A 22,880-nucleotide genomic window follows, 5' to 3' on the forward strand; every position below is an offset into this window, starting at 1 on the left:
TTCAGAAAAGTGAACAATTCTGATTATTCTGAACGCGTCTTAATTTGACAGTTTCTTTACGTGGCTGACCGCATCCCCACTGCCACTTTTGTTTGTCTCCGAGAATCCGATTGTATTAGAGATTTTTCTCTATATACTTTAATATTTTTAATTTATAACTTGTGAAATAAATTATACCCTTGTATATTCTTATTAATTCATAACAATGGGGCTGTGTAAGTGTCCAAAGAGACGTGTTACAAATCAGTTTTGCTTCGAGCACAGAGTTAATGTTTGTGAATATTGTATGGTGACGAATCACCCAAAGGTTTGTATATAAATCGATAATTAACTACCGTGTAATGAGAGTACTGAAAAATTTAATTAGTAGATTACATTTTGGTGTTTCAGTGTATAATACAATCGTATCTTCAATGGCTACAAGACAGTGACTACAACCCCATATGTGAGATCTGCACCAAAAGCCTGAGCGAAGGCGAATGTATTCGTCTTACTTGTTATCGTGAGTATCAAAACGTTGATAATAAACTACAACACTAGAGTAATTTATAACAGTAACATGGACAGGAAGGAAATTGGTTTGATTAGATAGTAGAAATTGACCAGAATAGAATATTAGCTAATTATCTGACTCGTATTTTGTTTATATACAGTACAGCACAAATAGGTTTTTCACATCTTGTTATTCTGAAAATACAAACAATATTTCTTAATAAAAACTCATAAGAACATTGTATATACATTTAAGTGGTAGTTACAGTAATTATCAAAAATCTATATTCCAAAATGTATCAACAAGTTACACTCCACAGATGTTTTCCATTGGACTTGTGCGGAGGCTCGATACAGGGCTCTGCCTCGCACCACAGCACCTGCTGGCTACCAGTGCCCTTCTTGTGCCACTCCTGTGTTCCCTCCTCCCAACCTAGTCTCCCCGGTGGCTGAGGAACTTAGAGAAAAGTTGGCTGGAGTCAACTGGGCCAGAGCTGGTCTTGGCCTACCATTGGTAAGGTTTGCCATTTATAGCTTAAGTAGAAGGATAATATTTTCAGTACAATAATTATAAAGATCGATGATTTCTGATGAATAACTGAATGCAAAAGAAACTAATACACTACAGCACAATGTTTTTTGTTATTACTGTTGCAAGATCTTAATTTATTGTCTTTGCATGACAAAGAGTAATTACTTAACATGGGCTTGATTTGAATATTCTTAACTTTTATTCACGACACTTCATGACGCGCTGTCACCCTTGAATACATGATAAAGTAGGCTAATTGAAAAATTAATTATTAATTTGGATTATTCTTTTGGGCATTTCTTATTTTACTAGATTACATTTCCTGTTTCCATTGCACATCTCATCCAGTACAAAAAATTCGCAATTACGCCAACAGCTATCTGAAGACCAAGACATGAAAGGTGCAGTTGGTCGCCGCAGTCAGTCTCCAATCGACCACTCGCACTACTACACAAACACAGTAGACAGCCAGCGAGGCACCCCAGTCGGTGCCAGTGATGATGAATCTACCAGCCGCTCTGCTAATGGCACACCACATTCCATTGTTCAAATTGCTGATGAGCCGGTCAATATTTATGACAACACTTCCATTAAGAGGACTGACAGTTTACAAGGTATTTTAAATTCTATATCTAAATTAGGAATATTTATTTTGATTTAATTTTATTTGGTGTTCAAGTAGAATACTCAAGCAGACTCAAGTATAAATAGAATATCCAGATTATAAACTTTATGTACAAATTTCGGGACTAATCGAATTATTTCTGATTTTCAGGTGGTCAAGCTCCTAGAAAAAGCTTCAAATCAAATGATCCACCCAAATTGACAACTAATTTCGATCATGATGAGAATAAGTACAAACAAAAGTCAACATTTGCTTGGATCAGCAGATGGTGGAAGTAAGTGATATTATCAGCTAGTTAACATGCCAAATCTAGATCTATCTATAATCTTTACTTATATTTAATACTGGAAATATTTTTACAGGAATTCACTCCCATCTTCTCGAGTGCGAAGAGCCGGAGGTATCTACAGGCGTTACTGGGTCATGCTATTTATTTTTATAGCAGTGGTTGTAGTCCTAGTGCTGCTCAGTCGTAGAGACGTCGACGAGGAAAACCCCTTCGGTTTCATTCAAGATGATGACAAGAGGATACTTCAGAAAAATTAAAAATCATATTTATTCATGAAATCAAGCAATTTAAGTGATATATAAACCTATTAGCATTGTATTATATAATTATTATTATTTCTTGATAATGTGTTAAATTAATAATTCCTTAAATACAAAATAAGATGTTAAATAAAGTTTCAACTCAAGCTAGCAATAGTTTTATTTATTTATATGCTTATTATACAAACATGATGTAAATGTTACAATAATTAATAATTAAAGCCAATTTAATTTGAAAAACATTTATAAATTTTAATAATACAATAAACATGAATGTTTGAGCTTTATCTAAGCTAAGCAGCAGCTCTCTTCTCATATTTTTTTGACAAGCTTCTATTCAATATCAATAGTCACACATTTTATTTAGAAAAGGATCAGTTTAGATTTCAGGTAATGATTATACCTGGATAGACCATCCTTATATGTGCCTCTCTCAATAATTTGTGACATTTAACTTTGGCATTTAGGGCACGCACGTCTTAATAAAAACTCGAGGGTTGTGTCGATAAAACTGTTGCGTCATTTACACGAACTCTAGTCAGTTCACATTTGGGCGCAACTCATTTATTTCCGTATGAATAATAAATGTAGACGAATTTCAGTAAGGTATGGAAAAGCAAAGCTTAATTGCTTCATATTCTGGCAGCTTACAAAATTTTGGTGCAGGTTTCAACTTCCTTATTCAAGAACATAACTGAGAAAATGTCATTGTAGAAATCGGGATAGTACTCGCAAGCTCGCCGACAATCTGGCATCCAGTTCATCTCTAGTAAGATAGGTTGAATGACCTTTTCCTTTTTGGAATCTCGCCAACTTAACATAATATCAGCTGCATAAAGAGCCCTAGACTGTGGGCTCTTTGCTATGCCTCGGGGAGCGTCTTTAGCAGTGGCAGCAGTAAACAACTCTGATACCATCTTAAATATTGATTTTTCCACATCTTCCCAGTCATAATTGGCAAACTGCCTGGACCACGCCTCTTTGAAATCAGCACACAACATCTTGAAAAGTGGTGCACCTTCAGTGTAATTCATGACTGTAAAATGTTTTTCATAATCTTCAAAATTATCCAGAGAGTATGATTTATTAGCAAATCTAAGGAAGAAGTTGTTATAAATGTAAACTTCAGTTGGGTTAACAGAAGTTAGCATGATTACATAGCGTACATCAAATTTTACTTGTCCAACATCTGGTCTCTCAAACAAGACTGGGTTATCAATGTATTTTTGTGCTACTTTAGGTCCGGTCAATGGTAATCTGCACAAGAAGTCTAAATTGTCACTGATGTAGGTATCCAGTCCTCTTGCAAGATTATATGGTTTACAAATCCAGTGGTTATCTAATCCAGCCTTCTTCCTCCTCATGTAATAGGCCACTAATTTTGGTAATTCAGTTTTCATGTTGAATGTAGTAGGCAGCCATGCAGGACTTGTCTCAAGAGAGTCATTGTCATTATTATACTTATCTGAAGCTCTTCTAGCAATGACAGCCAAGAGATCTTTGATAGTTGTAATGTATTCATATGGAAATTGGTTTATAAATTTATGTGGTGAGTTAACACTAAAATCTTCAAATTCTTTGAAGTGATGGATATACCATAAAATATCTGCATCATTTTCATTGTCAACAATCTCAAAATCTGGAGATGTCAAATAATCATTTATATATCTATACTCAGAGAATACTTTGAGCTTTTTAGAACTTACTTCTCTATCTTTTAATAAATCTAATTGAGGCAAAGTTTCAACCATGTGGCCTTCTAGGAAATATTTCATACTTGGTTCTTCCTGTTCATAATCATCCCCAAAATGTTCATAATGCTTCCATGGGATAAGCATTGCTTCTCTTTGCTGGGAATTATGAAACAGCCCTTCTACAAAATTTCTTGTGACCATTTCTCCTTCTTCAACATCATCAATTGGGAACAATAATGTATAAGTTAATTGTTCAGGCACATATATAAAAGGCACAGCGCGAAAATTGGGATTGTCCGAATGTGTTACACCTGAACCTAACTCATCTAATACATACCACAATGGAACTCTATCTTCAACAGAAAATTCGTCTCCTCCAATAGCGTAAGTATGTGCATACTTCCACACGTTTTCAGCAACTCCTTCTATTTGCGCTTCCGTAGTTTTGGCTGATACTTGCATCAAATTGCACATTCTTTGTAGAAGTCCCGGCACATTTCTTAGGTTATTCTTAATGCTGTTCGCTTTAAAAGTCCATGCGTGGTCAATCAGATATATGTTACTGGGATCCGATTTTTCTATGTCTTTAATAGCAATCACGCTCCACAAGGGATCGTAAGGCATTTTATCTGTACCTTCATAGTCAATTTGTACAAGTTGAAACGATAACCCAGCATCGAACATTTGATCATTAATTTTCTTACATAAAGACGGCCAAAAATGCTCGGGCACACCAGATAGCACTAACTGAGGTTTGTGTAAAGCTAAGAAATTATTGTAAGTTGATATCCCGTCCATGACTTCGTCGTTTAACTCACGAAAAGGCAAAAAAGGAAATGAGATTAGCAGAGGTTATAATCCTCTATTGATCAGCCGGTTTCTGTCAATGTCAAAAGCCTCAAAACATTGGATCAATAATCTGACTGTGGCATAAACTTCATTATTTTTGAACGAACGATGAATAAATAATTCATAACTGTGTAAAATATTCAAAAAATTATGGTAAATCATTTTTCAGTCTTATATGTAAATAGCATATAACATGAAAGTAAAGTTTATAACTTACTAATCGTACAACCACATTTATATTTATAACAATGGGTTTCTGAACGTGCAACAAAATGTGACTGAGTGTGGTTCACCAACTTTGGGGCTCTCAGTGAACATTTGAGCAAAAGTAGGGCCTGCTACTTTCATATTCGGGTCGGCATAATCGGCCAGGCAGGATGGTAAAATTGGATAGAACGTAAATAAACCTAACTCAAGAATTTTGTAGGTATAGGATACAAATAAAATGCACAATACTTTAAAGTCAATGTATTTATATCGCATGGATTTATGCTAACAACCTTTATCAGGGAACATTGATGGTTCTTAAACACTAGTTAAGTTACTCGATAATAATTAAATCACATATATCTTTATAATAATAAACTATACAAAAGCAAAACCAATTCATTCACAAAGCAACACATACTAACTGTAAACATGTAGAGTATGTTGTAAATGATCTAAAGATATTCCCATATGAAAACAATATTATAGGCTAACTGTACTGCATAGGCGTTATATAATGACTATCAAACAGGATTTCTGTAATTCATGTAAGCACTTTGGCACTGGCAGCTAACCTGCTTACCCTGTGAGGGATATTTAATAACCAAAAAATATGCATTTATTGGGAGTTTATAGATAGCTTATGTTGCCATGCGCCCATCTCCATCCATACACCGCCATGGCTTCCACCTTCCTTCAGCTTCCTTAATCGTAATATCGATCCATTATAATAATATTAGTACATCATGGTGGGATCGATACTATAATATTACACACATTTACAAAGTATCACCGATAAATGTAAAGTATCTTAGCAATATTAACAATAGTAGTACAAGTTGCAGTCGTTGATAGATAGCCCATTTACAGAACAACTACAATATATTATGGAACACAATTTTTATAACTATCTACTCAGTAGTCAGTTAGAATCTGAGTCCAAGTGATTTCTGTAGTTGCGACGGGCCTTTTTAACTCGTTGTCGGAATTTAAGGGCTTGATAGTCCGGGTCATCCGATACATCGTCGGCTCGAGGTTGCGAATTACGTGTGCTACTACCGACAACAGTGCCCACTCCGCTGTCTGGGGTCCCGTCAGGAGCTGGCCACATGCTGCTTTCTGTACTGCAACTGCTCTCTAGTTCACTCTCATTTGTTTCGTTCATAAGCCTAGCAACAGTTCTGTTGTATCCCACCTTGGGTGAGTGATGTTCGTTGGAGGTGCTGGCTCGTTCACCAGGATCCTTCGGTGGAGGAGATTCACTAGAATCTGAATGTTGCAGACTGACTCGTCCGTTACGTCGCACTCGCCTTAAATTCATTCGTAGCCTGTTTTCTGGCGGTGGAGGCGGCGAAGAGTTATTACTTTCCGATTCAGGTGGTTCAACGCGTAGAGATTCTCCCAACGAGTCACGGGAGCCGTTGATGGGAGTCGGGATGATGCTGACAAGATTTGGAGGAATGCTCTGATTACCGTTTTGATTTCTGGGTGATAAAGGCCGACTGCCTACAGATTGGTCGTCGTCAGAATCTACCTCCGCTATTCGGAACAGTGCTGATGTGTTCTGGCCCCTGTAACCTAAATTTACGACAACATTAGTTTATATACTAAAAGGCAAAAAGAATTTTATAAAACCAATAATAATACCTGTACTAGTGCTGGGTTGAGCTAAATTATCTTCGTAATTGTCGAAGTTATTAAAATTGTTATTATCACTACTGTCTTGTGCTATGGCTGCACCTGAAACAAACGGTATATTAGAATAAAAAAGTACTAAATTAAAGTATTAAATATAAAAAACTGCAGACACAGCTAAACTCACCATTACTCCTTAAATTAAGCGTTTTCCTATAACTAGTGACTTTACTTTTTCTTTTTGCGCTTCTCGTAAGATTCATCCGTCGTCGTAGTGGGCGTATGATCTGGAATAATAAACATTACAAAATTACACATAAAAAAGTACACGAATAAATTGATTCTTGAAGATAAGAGATTGTTTAATATAGCTTACTCTTTCGGAATTTCTGAAGAGACAATGAGCGGGCTCGTCGGAGTCTGTTCTCTCGCTGGAGGGAGCAGAGATGCGCGAGTGTGTGTGCGTGCTGGTGTGCGCTTGCGCGTGTGTGTGCGTGTGCGTGTGTGAGTGCGCGTGGTGGCGCGTGGCGCGGCGCGGACCGCGGGGCCGGCGCACCGGCGCGCGCTTGCCCTTGGCACTGCTGCCCCCCACACCCTTGCTGCTTGACTTGCTGTGTGACGTACGAGACTGCTTGTTGCGTCTGCAATGTACGACATACACGAATAAGTTAAGATTATGAATTATTTTTAAGGTACGTTTCATACATTTGAAAGATTTCTGTAAATTACCTGAGAGATCCTCGTTTCTGTGAGCGTAAATTCTTCGAATAGCGCGATGCGACGAGACGTGCTAATCTGTTTGGACACCGTTGGCTGCGGCTTCCATTGGCGTTAGCTAAAACCATAAAGAGATAATATTTGATTTTCATTTATATCATGCATACTAACACTATAAATGCAAAAATAACAACGACACTGTAAAGATAACTTTCATGGCTAAACTATTAACCAGAATCAAATACTAGACAGTAGAGTGTAGTAACATTGGGAAAGATAATATGATTTACCCAAAAATCGAGGCTAAAGTTTAGTCAAGGTTAAGAGCCCTGCCTCTATATTAACTGCTTGGATACGTAGCCACCGACGCCGTCATGGCGTCGTAGTGAGGCAGGGCTCTAATTGTGTGTCGAACTTACATCGTTTAGGCGGGAGTGGTAGAAAGTCGACGACGATCTGGTCAGTGTCGGAGGAGTCCGAGTCGTGTCGCTGCGCGGACGCGGAGCTGGAGTCGCGCGAGTCCGTCTCGTCGGCGAGACACTCGAGCTCGCGCTGCACCAGCGAGTCGAAGAACGCCATCATGCGCGGGTCCTCGCGCGTCGACTGCTCCGCGTAGTTGTGCGAGATGTACTGCCACAAACGATTATACAATTTTACTTACATTTGCTAGACAATGTAAATGTATGTAATGTAGTAGATAGATGAGATGAAGTAATAATGCGTATACGCACGTGCTCGTACATCTGCGTGCGTGCTCCAAAGTGTACTTTCGCTACGAACATTAGTTTAAGTTCATGATAACAATTTTTATCAGAACATAAGACATTAGTAAAATTCAGGTCGTTTTCACTTGTTAAACAAAATTTAATAAATAACCACATGAAGAACTAAACATATTTTCCAAAGTTATAGTTGTTATTGACTTACTTGTCCACTGTGATGTACGAGAGATACATAATCCTCGTGACTGTATAGCTCGCGAGGATTGTCTGAACCTTGAGCCTCTTTGAGTAATGCGCCTGTCATTTTAGGGAACTCTACTGCTGACCACACCTAGAACAAAAAGAGAACATTTTTAATGCACAACTTTCAGACCTTTTGCATAGAATAATATCTAACATGACACAGGAATTAGAGTGATAATTTTCTTTAAATACGGTATAAATACCTTTATTATTTTCTCGACGCCAGATGAAGCGATGAGACAGTAGTGCGGGTTATAACGCACTTGATTGACGATAGACCTGTGTCCGTACAGCACTATGTGTGGCGGTTCTACTAACACATCTGTAATACAAAACAAATAATGGTGACTCTTTGGCGCGTTGTCTAAATGTTTCCGTAAAAACCACAACTTATCTCATACTCCTAACTCACAAGGAATATTATTTATAAAATTAGTGAAATTATATTAAATAATTAGTGAATCGGTTCAGCCGTTCTTGAGTTTAGCGCTTAGCAATACATTTGGCGATTCATTTTTTTAAAACATAGATATGGAGGTCAAAAAACTTGTGCCCAACTAAGAACTAGAAACCAGTTAACTCGTAATGGTTAAAAAAACATAAGGACAATTTTCAACACTTACCATAGCCTTCACCAATCTCAGGTATCTTCCACATATACAGATTAAAATCATCAGATCCGGACAGCACGAACTCATCATTTTCTCCCGCGAACGAGCAGCTCTTCATAGTACAAGAGTTGTAGTAATCTTGATGATAGAACTCGGCCACTGGCTCGGGAGAATGTATGGCGTATAGGATTGGAGCCAGGCGACGACGAAGCGCCAATATGTGCGTGCCTGATGAGTTGAAACGTACGCTCATACTGTTCTGACTTGTGCCGCTGTAGCCCGCGTAACGGAGAGCTGGCCTGGAGACAAAAAAATAACTCCATTACAATAGTAAAAATGTTTCTGATTTATTTTGCGCATAAGAGAAGCCTTATATGTACTTGTAGGTACCTCAAATACTCAGTCCATCGACTGACCTTCAAAAATGATAGTAAACGTCTACGTACGTAAACGATACATTTAGGATTTGACCTTTGGATTTTCCGTAATAATAACGCTAAATCCGTTTTTATTTCATTTCTTTCGTATTATTTAAAAAAAGTGTATAGTTACTTACACTTTAGGGTTACGCAAGTCCCACAGTGCAATTCCATCGCGTGCATTAGCGGATACCAGCATGTCTTCCTGTGTTGGGTGGAACATCACGCCATGGAACGCCTTTCTACTGCGCGCTATCACCAACGACTCTGCACATACCAACAGTCTAATGAATACCACAAGAAATTTCAGAAGAGGAAAGAAATTTGACTTATAAAAAAATATACAGTAGCTTTTGAATTATATTGCTTGTAACATCTATACTAATATTATAAAGCTGAAGAGTTTGTTTGTTTGTTTGAACGCGCTAATCTCAGGAACTACTGATCTGATTTGAAAATTTTTTTTAGTGTTAGATAGCCCATTTATTAAGGAAGGCTATAGGCTATATAGACTAATATGAGCAGACTACCAGTAAAAAATGTTACAAATACGGGGAAAAATTTGACCCATTCTCTCTTATGTGACGCAATCGAAGTTGCGCGGGTCAGCTAGTTACTTCTATATATTTAATCCTTCCAGCTAAATTCGAAGGCTTATATTAAGGTTCATGTTAATCACTAGGAATATGCAACCCCCAACTCGCGATCACAAAATTAGTGTTTTAGACACGGATTATCTTGTCTCAAAATGTAATAACTATAGGCTCACCATGCACAGACTGTCTGGTATCAAACAGCAGCAATCTGCCATCATTGCCCGCAGTGCTGACCACTCGCTCGTTGTACGGGTCGATGCTGAGACTACACACCGCGCGCTGATGCTGCAGCACCTCCATCGGTCTCTTACTTTCCAGGTCATGAAGTATCACCTGGTTTTATAGCACTGCACTTTTAATTGTTCTACAAATCTAAAACATATTGGTATGGAGACTTCTGTATGTATTTCAACACTATTAATTAACTAGCTGAAATCTTCTGTACACAAAACAAGTAACCCTAAATCAGATCTTAAGGAAAATACGACGTCTATGATAATGGGTGCCCATAAAAAAATTTACTTAAATACTAGTAAGACTAAACAATGAAATAAAATATTTCTTTATACCTCTGATAAATACATTCAACTCCATAATAAGGTAACTTACAATATCATCATTTCCTCCAGAATATATTCTCTGGTTGTCACTTGTTATACCCAGGCAGAAGATGTTTGACTGGTGCACTGCTTTCATGGGCTCGGGCTTGCCTCGGTCTAAGATGGCTTCCCCGAACTGCCATAGCATCACCCTGCGGTCATCTCCACCTGTAGAAATATATTCTTAAATAAATAAAAAAAATATTTTGTTCCTACTGAAGGAAGTGGGTCCTCCAGGAACCAGTGAGGCGTGTACTGTTCAGAATTTTGTGAAAATATAAATACACATAGTCCATAGGTTCTTAAAATCTAATGGACTGCTGCCCACTTTACAGGAAAAGAGCAATTTTCTAGTGCTGTCTTTGCATAGTAGTGATAATACAAATTTCAAATTGTTTTGTTATTTATCATTTGACCTTAGCCCTCATACTGCCTACAATGTAAAGGGGTGATAAACTGTGTTCACTTTAAAAAAAAAAATACATTAGTAAGTCAAATTAAAACCTTGAAATCAAACAAACACTATGTATTGTCTTCCCACAAAGTATAGTGTGTAACATAATATAATGTTTATAGCTGTAATAAAGAAACAGTTGACTACACTACTGAAATAAGATACATGTATTTATAACTCAACATTATACATAAACATAAAGCAGTAAGCCATTAAACAAATTGCTTGGCATGAGTTATACAGTGGATATAATATCTAGATTGTATTTATTATCTTACAATTAGTAGAGATAATTCCTATGTGAGTCTTTCTTCCACATTTTAATGTTATAACAGCTAAGTACTTAAACAACACAGTCCAAAACTTAGTAAAGCACCTTATATGCCAGTTTTAAGTCTGGAGGAGCAAAAAATGCTGAACTTAGAACTCAGTTAGTAACTCAGATAGTTATGTAGAGAGCTACTTTATTTTGAAAATACATAGATAATTAATTATTAATTATTATACATATTATAATACATAGATAATTAATTAGTATTTAAATAAATTGTGAATACTTAGCCTCTCTATGGTCATAGCTACAATGATTATTGACTTAAAATAATGTTTAAATTAGTCTCATAAGTAAAGATAGACAGATGATTTTAATTGCACCTGTTTTAAGATAATTAACAAAAAGGATGGTAATTCAGTTGCATATATTTGTTTATGAAGAGAATCATCAGGTTTAATATCTAGTTTCACTTATCAATAGATAATACAGCTCTTGATATAGCATGAATGGTATTATTCTCCATATTTGTTGAATTATTGAGTGAAAACATTCAAATATAATACAATAGTGAAAGAAATAAGAGAAAAACAATATGACTTGTTATTAGCCTATAACCCATAATAGCCCAGCACAGAAAACGGGGAAAGTTGATAAACTATAGTATGCCAATGTCTTTATTACAAATCATTAATGTTTCTTGAACAATAAATATAGTATGTAAACATTTTAGTGAGAGTTGCTAGTTTCTTTTTTAGCTAGTTAATTTTCAGGACAAACAGAGCTGATAATAATATAACTACTTACACATGTTTATGAAAAAAGCCATGACAAAATTTTCAGACAAAGTTTTGTCGTGCTGATAGAACAATATAATAGTTACCTACCACCAACATAGATGATAAGACCGTTATCTATGTTGATGGTAACTATTATATTGTGTTAGGGTATCAAAAATATAAAATAAATAAAAGGAAACTAATTATTTTCTAAATAATACGATACTGAAAACAGTACCCAGAAGCAAAATGGTGTTATTACATGAAATATTTTTTTAATTAAGCTCAAAAAGGAGTTTTAATATATGTAAACAAGTATTATGATACCGAAAACGCCTTATTTTTATATAGCCTGTGTTGTTATTTTGAAATCAATCAAAATACCTACTGCGTTTTATGTGGTACACTCATTATTTACGTGATTTATTATTTTGTATTCCAAATGATTTACTCCGCAGTTCGAGTAAATAGGGCAGGTTTAAATAAAATATATCTAGTAGGACGCCTGATAAGAATACGTAAATACAATACCTGATACAAGTAATTCGCCATTACTGGAAAACTCAATAGCATTTACACATCCAAAATGGCACACTAAATCCCGGCGATATAAATTTTTCGCTGCATCCAAACGTTTTTTAAAAAACTCTGATTTCAAATTCGGTAAAAGACCATATTCTCTTTTATTTAGATAAGTTATGGGGCTCGCAATATTCGCCATATTTAGATCAAAACCACCATTTTCTGACCGAGTGAAACAAAACTACTTCTGCCTTGTCGATCAGCTGTATTTTATTTTTAAAAACAGTTTTACGATCCGTTCCACGATGCTACTGTTTAATTTCCAAACACTTTATAAATATGACGTGACAGTTTATAGATTTACTAATTAATGAATTGGACATTTGATTAACGTTTTATTCATTATCAATAAAAAATCTATAGTAAGAAAATTAAAAACGGCAAGATTATTTTTGTAAAATGCATTCATATTAAATGGTAATCATGGAACGTTGCACATGTGCGCCGCGCCGCATTGGCAGTTCGCACTTGTCAAAAATAAATGTTATTTTGTTAACAATCAGTAAACACGTGAATATTTAAACCACGTAAAATCTAAAGCAAATATATATAAACTCAATATAAGCAAGAGTGATTTTTGTATTGAATAAAAAATATGGTAGTAGCAGAAATCATGAATAAACCTGTGCTTAAAGTTTCAAGTAAGTTTATTGGTTATTTCTATGTTTACAACTGGAGATACTTACTATTTTAAGTTATTATATTGTATAAAATAAGTATATTGCACTTAAATTACCCATAACCTTTATGAATGAATACTATGAGCTAATAGGTCCAATATTTTTATGTCCTCAGTGGACTCAGATTCAGAAGATTCCTCAAGTGTCGAAGAGTCAGCGGAGTCTGACAATGAATTAGAAGAACAAGTGGGTGACCCTGAAGATAATGGCGACGACGAGGATGATGAGGTTGACGATGCTGAAGAAGGTGAAAGTGATGAAGAAGCAGAAGATGGTTCAGATGCCGACGGTGATGCAGAGGCTGGCGAAAGTGAAGATGCTGATGATGGAATAGATGCAGATGCGGAAAGTGCCGGCTCGAGTGACGACGATGAAGACAAAAAGGATTCTCTCATGACTAACGAAGGCTGGGCAGACTCTATAGCAAAGATTCTAGGTTCCAATAAACCCAAAAACAAAAAATCTTTAGTATTGTCTAGAGCGAAGAAACATTCCGAAATAGTGAAGGCTGTAAAAGAAGAAAAGCCCGCATTTGAAGTTATAGGGGATGAGGTAGAAGAAAAACCTTCAGTTAAAAAAGAAGACCCAGATTCATCAGAACCACCTGCTAAGAAAGTGGTAAGTATTCTTCTTATTATTTTAGCTCATAGTAATCTTTATTAATCTTCTTTAAAGGTGCTGAGGAGGTTGAAAAGGTTATTATTTTAAGGGTAAAGTAATGTTCAAAATGTTGTATCTGTGTTAAAATAAACAGCTTGTTGAGATCTCTTCTAAGTTAATGTTTTTATTCTTGTTCCAGAAACATGATAAACCATCAATAAGAGTCAAACCAAATGTATTAGAAAAAGACAGGGAAAGAGTACTATCAAAAATAGCCACAAAGGGTGTAGTACAGTTATTCAATGCAGTGAGAAATCAACAGAAGACTTTGGAAAAAGAAATAGACAGGAATGATTTATCTGAACATAAGAAAGAGAAAATATTGAAGAAGTTTGATAAGAGAGCATTTTTGGATACACTTATGGGTCAGAGCAAGTCTGTTGTTGTTGATGAGGAAGCTAAAGTGGCAAAGAGTGAAGTCAAGGATGAGAGTAACACTAAATGGAGTGCACTGAGGTAAGCAGTCTATTTTGCGAATGCGAATTTCTATTATCAAAAATCTGTGGCAAAATACACTATCTTATATTTTCTTTTTTCTACACATTCTTTACTTGGAGAAAGTGATATTACTTGTGCCTTTTTATGACAACTGGACAGTTAAATTATAGTTAATAAGAAGTAAGTGCTATATTAATAATGGAATATTTATTTTTCAGGGATGACTTCATGATGGGTGCCAAAATGAAAGATTGGGACAGAGAATCAGTAGATGAATGAAACATGTTATCTTTATGCATAATTTTAATAAATAATTGTAAATATAATTATGTTTATTAATTATTAAATTCATTAAATATTCTGAATCATTTACACATTAACTTATATCATAACATTAATAATTTACATTTTAAGTCAATTACATACCATTATATCCAACATAATATACAACTTAACAATTACAAAATAAAATACAGTCATGCTACAATTTTAATTAAGTAAAGAGAGGTTTTTTTTATTAGCTGTCTATTCACATTTAAAATATCTCACAATACCTAGAATATGACTACTAACCTAATGGAAGAATTGAGCTACAAATTATTTTATAAACAGAGTATACGCGTCATTGCCGATAGAGTGCTGTGTTATCTGCTTGGGTAATGTGGAGTATATCTTGACAGGCAGGTTCCACACCATAGTCTCAATGGGAACATTGAGGGGAGCAGTCCAGTCTTTGTCTTCTGGGTTTGGTAGTAGCTTCTCATTTGTTGTCACGAATTCAAAGTGGAGGCGCCAACTTAGTGACACTAGAAGAAAGTAAATTGGTTTCTATTAATAGATATGGAATAAGTTTACATTGTGAAAAGTCCAAAGGTTTCAAAAGTAATACTGATTAACTGATGACTAGTTCTTGAGTATCAAGTTAATTAAGTAGTGTATGTACCATTTTGAATTATAATATCCCAAGTTCCATGAGTTTAGAGTTTGTTAACACACTTTTCGTGTAAGCATATTTTTTCTTATTTAAATAATTGGAAACCTAAAATTTTACTCAATAATAAATAAGAATCTGAATAAATATTACCATCATCAACTTCAAATGCAGGAGTAATGTGCAGAGGTATGGGCAGTATAAGCTGTGACTGTGTGAGGCCTAATGTGACCTCATGATACCTGGCCACTGTCATAGACCTACTGCTTGTGTCCTTGTTCATATTCTTGGCAGGAGACTTTGATTTTATCACTTCTTCTGGCTGTAATGATACTGACACCTGGAAAAAGTAATTATGTTTGATATGTGGAAAAACTGCTATTAGTTTATAATGTTTATTCTTTTAAATATTCTTAGGTATATACTGTTGAGCTTAAAACCAAGAAGTCAATCCTTCATATTATTTTGTGGTATGTAATTTATTGTTTACAAAGGAGAAAAATATCAGCCAAATGAATATACAGCAGAGAAGTTTAGGGAACAGTACATAAGCATTTTAATTTCAACATTCTTCTGAAGTAGTATAACCTGATATAAGACAGTATAAAGTGATAGAAATCAGTTTATACTGTCTTGTTAAATTAAATAGCAAACTAAATATGTTGTTATTCCTTACCTGCATACATGTGACAGTTCCAACTGAGAAATCAAATGTACCAACAATATCCTCTCCTAGTTTGTAAGCAGATTTGAATAAACAGAAACGGCCAACTTTCCCTCTAGTGTTTGTTATCATGTAAGAGTTAGGACTTCTCCTTGCTGTGAGATTCTGAAAATTTTGATTATTAAACAACACTACACAAGGTTATACCATACACTAAATTCTTATAAGACAGTTCAAATTAATATAAATTAAATTTTGTTAGAGTTTTACTAACACAAATTAATAAAAATGTGTACAGTTCACTCATCTCTACTCTTACCTGTAAAACCTGCAAAGCCATTGTCAAAGGAGTTTCAACTTTTCTTTCTTCAGAGAATGGGTTAGTTGGTTGCAGTTCTTCAGTAGTCTCATTACCACAAAGTGCTGCTAGATCCTGCATGTTCATGATTGGACTAATGGGGAGCACTCGGAATGGTATTCTGACCATCTTGATATGGGAGCCAACTTTCTGGGTGGCTATACTGATTTTGTATGAGTACTTCACTGATGTACCTCTGTAAGATGGAGGTGCTTCTATTGGTAGGGATTCTCTATACCAGACTGAAATATTTAAAAAATTTGTCATCAAGATTATTTTTCTATGTATTATAATTTGAGTCCTAAAGCTAAGATAAGTAGACTAGCTAGTTTTCTTAAAGTCATAATAACTCTATCTTATGGTTTCCTTTTTATTCTGTCAGTAATAATTATTGACAAGAGGCAGTTCATAGCATTATAAATTTACCAAAAATAACATGCAGTAGATACTTACAAGTTTTAGTCTCACCCAATGGTATAGTCAAATCACAGAACAGTATTTTGGGCTTAGTATAAAATATGACATCCCCAATATCACTCGAAGTCACTTCTAGAGAGGTGGTCTTGCCAATTGTAGGAGTTTTGTCACCTGTGTTCTTTGAAGTTGAGTAGAAACAGTGGATCTGTGCTGATGCCCATGCTAAGTTCTCTAAGGCATCGCTGAAAACAGTACATCTTATGAAGTAAATGTTTAAGTGTGACATATTAGCATTTATTTCAAAATATTCTTATGAGAACTTTACCAGTGGCTTTGAGAATTTCTGTGCTCGGGCTGTGTGGTGTAACAAAAAGATATGCAGCATTCTAAGGCTTCACCAGCTAAGTAAACAGTACCAGTAGTTAATTTTGCTGATAGTTCAATCATTGTTAGAGAGCACAGGGAATCGTTTACTTTATAATGAGCTTGACCAACAGTTACAACAGGACTTTAATGGATACAAAGGTACAGAACTAAATTGAGATAATCATCAAGGCAAACATTAAACGCTCTGTTAATCAAGAAATAACAAAATAACTCCACTATTTGACAACGACAACAACAACGTTACATTAGGATTGCCACTCACATCGACTATAGTACTAATGTTTAGATTTAGAGCATTAGATTATAGTGTTAACTCTTTACTCAATCAACTGGCACGTTTTAAAAAGTGGTTTTCTGGCTCTGTCTAAACATATTTATGTCACTTTACCTCATTCTCTATCTGGAACGCGGCAATGTGACATGTATAAGTTTGTTTAGAAATTTAACAAATAATTAAGCTTTCAACTTTTATCACAAATTAAAAAGTATATTGCTACTTTTAAACAGGTATTTAATTTTTTAAATGATGTGGTATTTCTACCTTCTAGTCGTAAGAATTTGCATTCTGGTCCATTCTGGGCTTGTCTGATGGTCCAATGCCAGCCCATTACTAATGATTACGATAATATAAAAATATGGTGTCATTGAATTTTGGTCATCTATTTCGTATTGAAAATACTCTAGACATCAATTACTTCTGTTAAATACCGTATTGTATCTTTGTAAGCAATGTAGGTACGCATAATATTCACTTAGTCCGAGTTTTTGGACGAATTGTCGCTCCGTTTTAATTACTTCAACAATAATAATAATCGGAATATTACTACTATTGCATTCGTATTATATGCAAAATAAATTAATTTTAGTTATCAAAAGGATTAGTTATTTGTTTATATAGTTGATAAATTAAATACTTTTTTATAGTATAGTTTAGTTTTTAAGGATTTTTAGGTCAGCCCGCTTTAATCACTTTACCAAGCATGTAACGGAATGTTAAATTTAACGAATTTACGGATGGCGGATTTCAAACGTCGCTCAAGTCTTATCTTGAAATAGCAATTAGGAAAATAAACAAAATGTTAATATCAGACGGAATAAACCATAGTAAACTACAATCGATAATCGTTGGAGAATTAAAGAAAGCAGGTTTAAAGCACCGTTTAAAGAAGATAATTCTAAAAAGTGTTAAAGTGAGTGTCCTCCTATTTCCTGTTGTATTAATTGACTTTGCTTTTGATTTGGAGCCTGATTAAGTGTGTATATTTGTTTGCAGGACCATAAAACAGTATTTGGAGCACCTTTAGTTAAAGTTCCATCATGTAGTGTTATTTGTTGTGGCAGTACATTGAGTGTTCCTATGATTGTGACTGAAATGTCTTCGGTGCTTCGATCTAACGCCCATGTTGAAGGACTGTTTCGTAAAGCTGGCTCACAAAACCGCCAAAAAGACATCAAAGTAAGTTACAAACAATATTTTGACATGAAACTGTTTGTGCTACACAGGGCACCAGAGCTTACTAGTTTTGATTGATTATAGTAAAAAAATCCAATTATTCGTTTTTGTTTTCACTTAATTCATGAGTAATTACATGTGCATGTTAAATCTTTCTCTTGATATGTTTTTATCTATTGATAAATTTCAATAATAAATATTAAACAATCATTTTTTAATTTTACAGAGATTATTAGATGCTGGTGGCTGTGTCTCAGAAGGGCATCACCCCATAGATGTAGCGAGTGTATTAAAACTGTACTTAAGATGTCTGCCGGAGCCATTGATCAGTGCGGAAGTGCAGGACTTGCTGTTACGATGTCGACTGACTGCGGGAGAAGATGCACTGAAGCCTATCCTGCACACTTTATTGTTACTACCAGTATTACATGTTCATCTTTTACACTATATAATGGAGGTGAGGATGCTTGGCCATAGTTAAAAGATGCTATGAATTTTGTGTTATGATTTTTGAAATGGGAAATTTTATAGTATTAACATACTAACAGAATTAAACTACATAATATGTAAGGTATAGTTATTTTGAAAAATAATATGTATGTTTGGATGCTGAAATTAAATTGAGTGTGAAAGTTTTTGTTCTTATTACATAGTGTAGAAGTTAAGTGTATCATAGGTGTTATTCATTCTTTCAACAGACATGTGTACATGTTAATTAATGCAATTGACTCTTATGTCAATTGCATTTATTAACATGTATTTTTGTGTAATAAGTAAGCAAAATAAAAAAATAAATATTTCTTATTAAGTAACAAGAATTTCTATGAAATACTAATGTTATGGCTATATGTTTACTTGTATTTCAGTTGCTAAACTTCATAGCATCCAGACATAAAGACAATTTGATGGACTCATCCAACCTGGCCATAGTGATGGCTCCAAGCATCATGCCTTTGCCTGCAGCAGCATCTGCACAGAGACTGGAACACCATGTTGCACTTGTTAAGGTATTAAAGAATATTTTGGATTTTAATTTCTAGTGTAGTTATGTTTGTTTTGTTTATTTTCTAGCATCCCACCCTGGCTTTGCATCATTTAAATAATTATATTACAAACAAACCTTTATAATTTTTACACATAAACTTTGCTCTTGAACTACTCCATCTATAAAAAACTGAAACATAATCTATTGTGTAGTTTTAAACACCTAAAGCATATATCGCCAGTGGAAAGCGACTATGTTTTATAGTATGTAGTGATTGACTAATCTTATTTAAGAATTGTTCAAAGTTTTTTTAAGATGTACATATATGGCAGATAAAGCATAGTAATAGTTTTGAAGTGACACTTTTGCCTTACATTGGAATAGGTTTTGATACAAAAATCTCGACTCCAATTATGGCATACTTATTTATAAGACCTCTTAAGATTTCTATAAAAGTAATTGCTTATTATTCTTTAATAAAATAGTTTGTCTTTATCAGATGTTCATCGAAAACTCGAAACATATTGGTTTACTGACAGAAGAGCTCATGACGAAACTCGACGATGATTCCGATGTTCATCTCGCAAGGAGAAAGAAACGACGCAGTGGCTCACTTAACAGTAAGTTTTAATGTTTAAATAAAAAGTTTTACTGAAGTAGCATTATATTTTAACGTTTTAGCTACGAATTCTTCGATAAGAGACCTACGAGAGTCTCGTCTTGTCACATTATTTTCCATAGTTTCGTAATAGTTGCAGCTCTTTCGATTTGGATTACATATTTACGTCTCTATTTTTGTCTAATATTATATCAAATTAAAGCCAATGTTTTGTTTTGTAGGAGTTCTAAATGGGCTTCGCAAAATGGTGTCTGGAAGTGTAAACACGCCTGCAACCGTCAACGAGAATGGCAAAACTCCAATCCTGAGCAAATCTGCTGCCAAAAGGAAGTTCGATACTTACGAAGGCCTTTCCGCAAAAACTAGGTTGGTAACAATCTTCGTATTTCAGTATTTTATTTTGAAATCTATTTCATTATGTACATGAACTCTGACATTGTCTTTAAACAATTTGTGTTTACTGCACTTTTGTAACAACTAAGATCATGTTTTTTTGCAAAGATTCTTGCAAAAAAACAGTGAGGAACTTCAAACTTTGTCATTAACGTAATGTTTTTTTACAGGAAAGAAATTACGAAAGTCCTTCCGCAGAAAGAATTTTCATTTACACCCATGAAAATGTAAGTATACTAAAATCCATTATGATTAGTTGAAAAAAATATTCTATTTCTTATGTTCTATTAAAATGTTGTTTAAAATAAATAAACAATATCGACACATTTGTTTTCAGGGGCCTCGAGCGAAAAAGACTACGGCTGAGTCTCATGGATGCTAGAAGTACTCCTATTATAAACAGAGACTTTAGTTCACACAAAAACTCTGAAACAAGTATTAGCAGTGAAGATTTGTTGACTTCCTCTGAACATTTGTTCAGTGCTCACGACACGATTGACTTGTCTCCCGATATGAAACAATCTGACAAAGATTACGTCAGAATCTCTAAACAGGAATATGAGGAAATTAAAAGCAGAGTATCAGCGATAGAGAACCGCCTGTCTAGAGAATTTACCGACGTCATACCGAGAGTACAACCATTACAACAAGTACAAAATGTCTATGAACAAACGTTAGAAGAAGTAGCCATGTTGAACTGCCCCACCTCAGATCATCTAGCGCGACGACTCAGCAAGGAACTAAAGATACGACCTAACGAAGAAGCGAAAATAATTCGCTCGCCCAGCGCTAGAAAAATCGGCTCAATACGAAGACGTTCTAAAGAAAACATCACTAAAATTGTAAGACACAAATCCTGGAATGTATCATCACAGTCGCAATCTAGTCATAATACAGACAGGTTTTATCCGTATCCAGGAATGAATCGTAGAGAAAGAACTAGCACAGCAAAGCCTGAATCAGAAGCACAGAAATTACAAACTTCAATAGTGAATGATTGGGATGTCTCTATATCCGAAACCTCCATCAATAACACGTCGGATTCCAGACAAAAGTACAGACAGCGAAAACGAATGAGTCTAATACCAGACTACAGTGCCGAAAAACCGATCAGTAGAATTCCAGCACGCAGATCCTTAAACATCACTGTTAACAATAGTTGGGACAACACAGTATCGGAAAATTCAATGAACAACACGTTAAATTCCAGCGGAAAATCGAACAACTTAGATAAATCTAGGTGCTACCAAAATGTTCCTAACAGAAATTTAATCAATCGTAAGCCAAGTCCTCCACACTCTCAACATAAATGGCGAAGCGCTGCTGCCTTTTTCATGGATAAGACTGGAGAATTGGAGAATACTAGTCAAACTGGTAGACCGTCAGTAAATAAATTGCGACGACAGAACGCTGGCGCGGTTCTCGCTAAAGCAAAGTTGTTCGAATCGAGTTCCGACAAATCATCTGAAAGAAATGATAAAGTCAATCACACTGGATTTGCTAGGAAACCGAGGATAAGCGGCCAGCAGACTAAACCGCAAAAAAATGTGGCGCTGGTGAAGCCTAAGGTGCACACAAGTGACAATTTAACACACAATATTCCAACCAGAGTAGCCAGAAATACTGAAGCACCTTCAAACATTCCTTCAAGACCATATCGCTTGAATACTCCGAGCAAAGATGACGGTGAATCTTGGCGAAATGTAAATTTAAGCAGAAATACGACGCCTCTTGTAAAAAAGGTTGTTTCGCCACATAGCATGCTGATGAAAACGCCTCAAATACCAGTTTTGAAGAAGCCTTTAATTACTCCTAAGAGTTCCCGCCTGCCAGCGTTAAACCATGATCTCAGAAAGACTAACACGCCATTAAAAGCCGTTCATATTTCCCCGAGAAGACGATCTCCACGGCAAAAGCAGCGTGTATAGGGAATAAGTAAATCAATCCAGTTGATTATAATATGTATTTATGTACCTATGAATAACTTGATTTTGTTATGTTGTTAAAACACTTCAATTTAGGTATAAGTAAAAGTAACAAGTGGCCATGTGTAAATAGAAATCTAATTTTATTAGTCATGATTATATTAAATGATCGCATCATTGTTTTATTATTTCACAGCTCTACCCCCTAGATCTTATTCTGAAAAGAAAAGCCGTCGACGTAGCGGCGTGGGCATGAGAAACAAATGATGCAAACAGCTTGCTAAACTTATACCAGAGAGCGAATACGGCGTTTCAGTTGTCGCTTAGTAATGTAATGTAGTAATGCAGTGAGTTGTAAGGTCTCTATCACATAGGTGCCTTATAAAAGAAAAGC

At 35.2% G+C, this 22,880-nt stretch overlaps 6 protein-coding genes across 6 annotated transcripts; 3 read left to right on the forward strand and 3 right to left on the reverse strand.

The window, feature by feature from the left end:
* The first annotated feature begins 68 nt into the window (after positions 1-68).
* On the forward strand, positions 69-2,344 carry LOC142980967 (zinc finger protein-like 1 homolog). The gene is made up of 6 exons (XM_076126603.1): positions 69-307; positions 391-502; positions 813-1,006; positions 1,401-1,638; positions 1,800-1,923; positions 2,012-2,344. The coding sequence occupies exons 1-6, from the start codon at positions 206-208 to the stop codon at positions 2,193-2,195; spliced, it is 954 nt and encodes a 317-aa protein (XP_075982718.1). The 5' UTR covers positions 69-205; the 3' UTR covers positions 2,196-2,344.
* On the reverse strand, positions 2,341-4,781 carry TTLL12 (Tubulin tyrosine ligase-like 12). The gene has a single exon (XM_076126602.1). It carries the CDS (start codon positions 4,688-4,690, stop codon positions 2,846-2,848), a length of 1,845 nt encoding a protein of 614 aa, XP_075982717.1. The 5' UTR covers positions 4,691-4,781; the 3' UTR covers positions 2,341-2,845.
* A 413-nt stretch (positions 4,782-5,194) lies between these two features.
* LOC142981043 (DDB1- and CUL4-associated factor 5) lies at positions 5,195-12,773 on the reverse strand. Its single transcript, XM_076126698.1, has 13 exons — positions 12,526-12,773; positions 10,501-10,658; positions 10,065-10,224; positions 9,433-9,562; positions 8,889-9,175; positions 8,469-8,587; positions 8,228-8,353; positions 7,720-7,930; positions 7,313-7,418; positions 6,960-7,224; positions 6,771-6,870; positions 6,596-6,688; positions 5,195-6,526 (listed from the first exon to the last, which is right to left on the reverse strand). Exons 1-13 carry the CDS (start codon positions 12,713-12,715, stop codon positions 5,871-5,873), a joined length of 2,601 nt encoding a protein of 866 aa, XP_075982813.1. The 5' UTR covers positions 12,716-12,773; the 3' UTR covers positions 5,195-5,870.
* A 251-nt stretch (positions 12,774-13,024) lies between these two features.
* LOC142981082 (RRP15-like protein) lies at positions 13,025-14,680 on the forward strand. The gene is made up of 4 exons (XM_076126763.1): positions 13,025-13,217; positions 13,372-13,874; positions 14,056-14,372; positions 14,573-14,680. The coding sequence occupies exons 1-4, from the start codon at positions 13,172-13,174 to the stop codon at positions 14,631-14,633; spliced, it is 927 nt and encodes a 308-aa protein (XP_075982878.1). The 5' UTR covers positions 13,025-13,171; the 3' UTR covers positions 14,634-14,680.
* Positions 14,681-14,732: 52 nt separating this feature from the next.
* Positions 14,733-17,428, reverse strand: LOC142981081 (RAB6A-GEF complex partner protein 2). The gene is made up of 6 exons (XM_076126762.1): positions 17,050-17,428; positions 16,761-16,966; positions 16,269-16,549; positions 15,962-16,114; positions 15,439-15,625; positions 14,733-15,160 (listed from the first exon to the last, which is right to left on the reverse strand). The coding sequence occupies exons 1-6, from the start codon at positions 17,169-17,171 to the stop codon at positions 14,952-14,954; spliced, it is 1,158 nt and encodes a 385-aa protein (XP_075982877.1). The 5' UTR covers positions 17,172-17,428; the 3' UTR covers positions 14,733-14,951.
* Positions 17,429-18,120: 692 nt separating this feature from the next.
* Positions 18,121-22,660, forward strand: LOC142981163 (uncharacterized). The gene is made up of 8 exons (XM_076126869.1): positions 18,121-18,301; positions 18,385-18,567; positions 18,791-19,021; positions 19,431-19,571; positions 20,049-20,169; positions 20,390-20,534; positions 20,732-20,788; positions 20,899-22,660. The coding sequence occupies exons 1-8, from the start codon at positions 18,188-18,190 to the stop codon at positions 22,487-22,489; spliced, it is 2,583 nt and encodes an 860-aa protein (XP_075982984.1). The 5' UTR covers positions 18,121-18,187; the 3' UTR covers positions 22,490-22,660.
* The last annotated feature ends 220 nt before the right edge of the window (positions 22,661-22,880 follow it).

Source organism: Anticarsia gemmatalis, chromosome 19 (assembly GCF_050436995.1).
Source record: "Anticarsia gemmatalis isolate Benzon Research Colony breed Stoneville strain chromosome 19, ilAntGemm2 primary, whole genome shotgun sequence".
In the NCBI taxonomy this organism is placed as follows: domain Eukaryota; kingdom Metazoa; phylum Arthropoda; class Insecta; order Lepidoptera; family Erebidae; genus Anticarsia; species Anticarsia gemmatalis.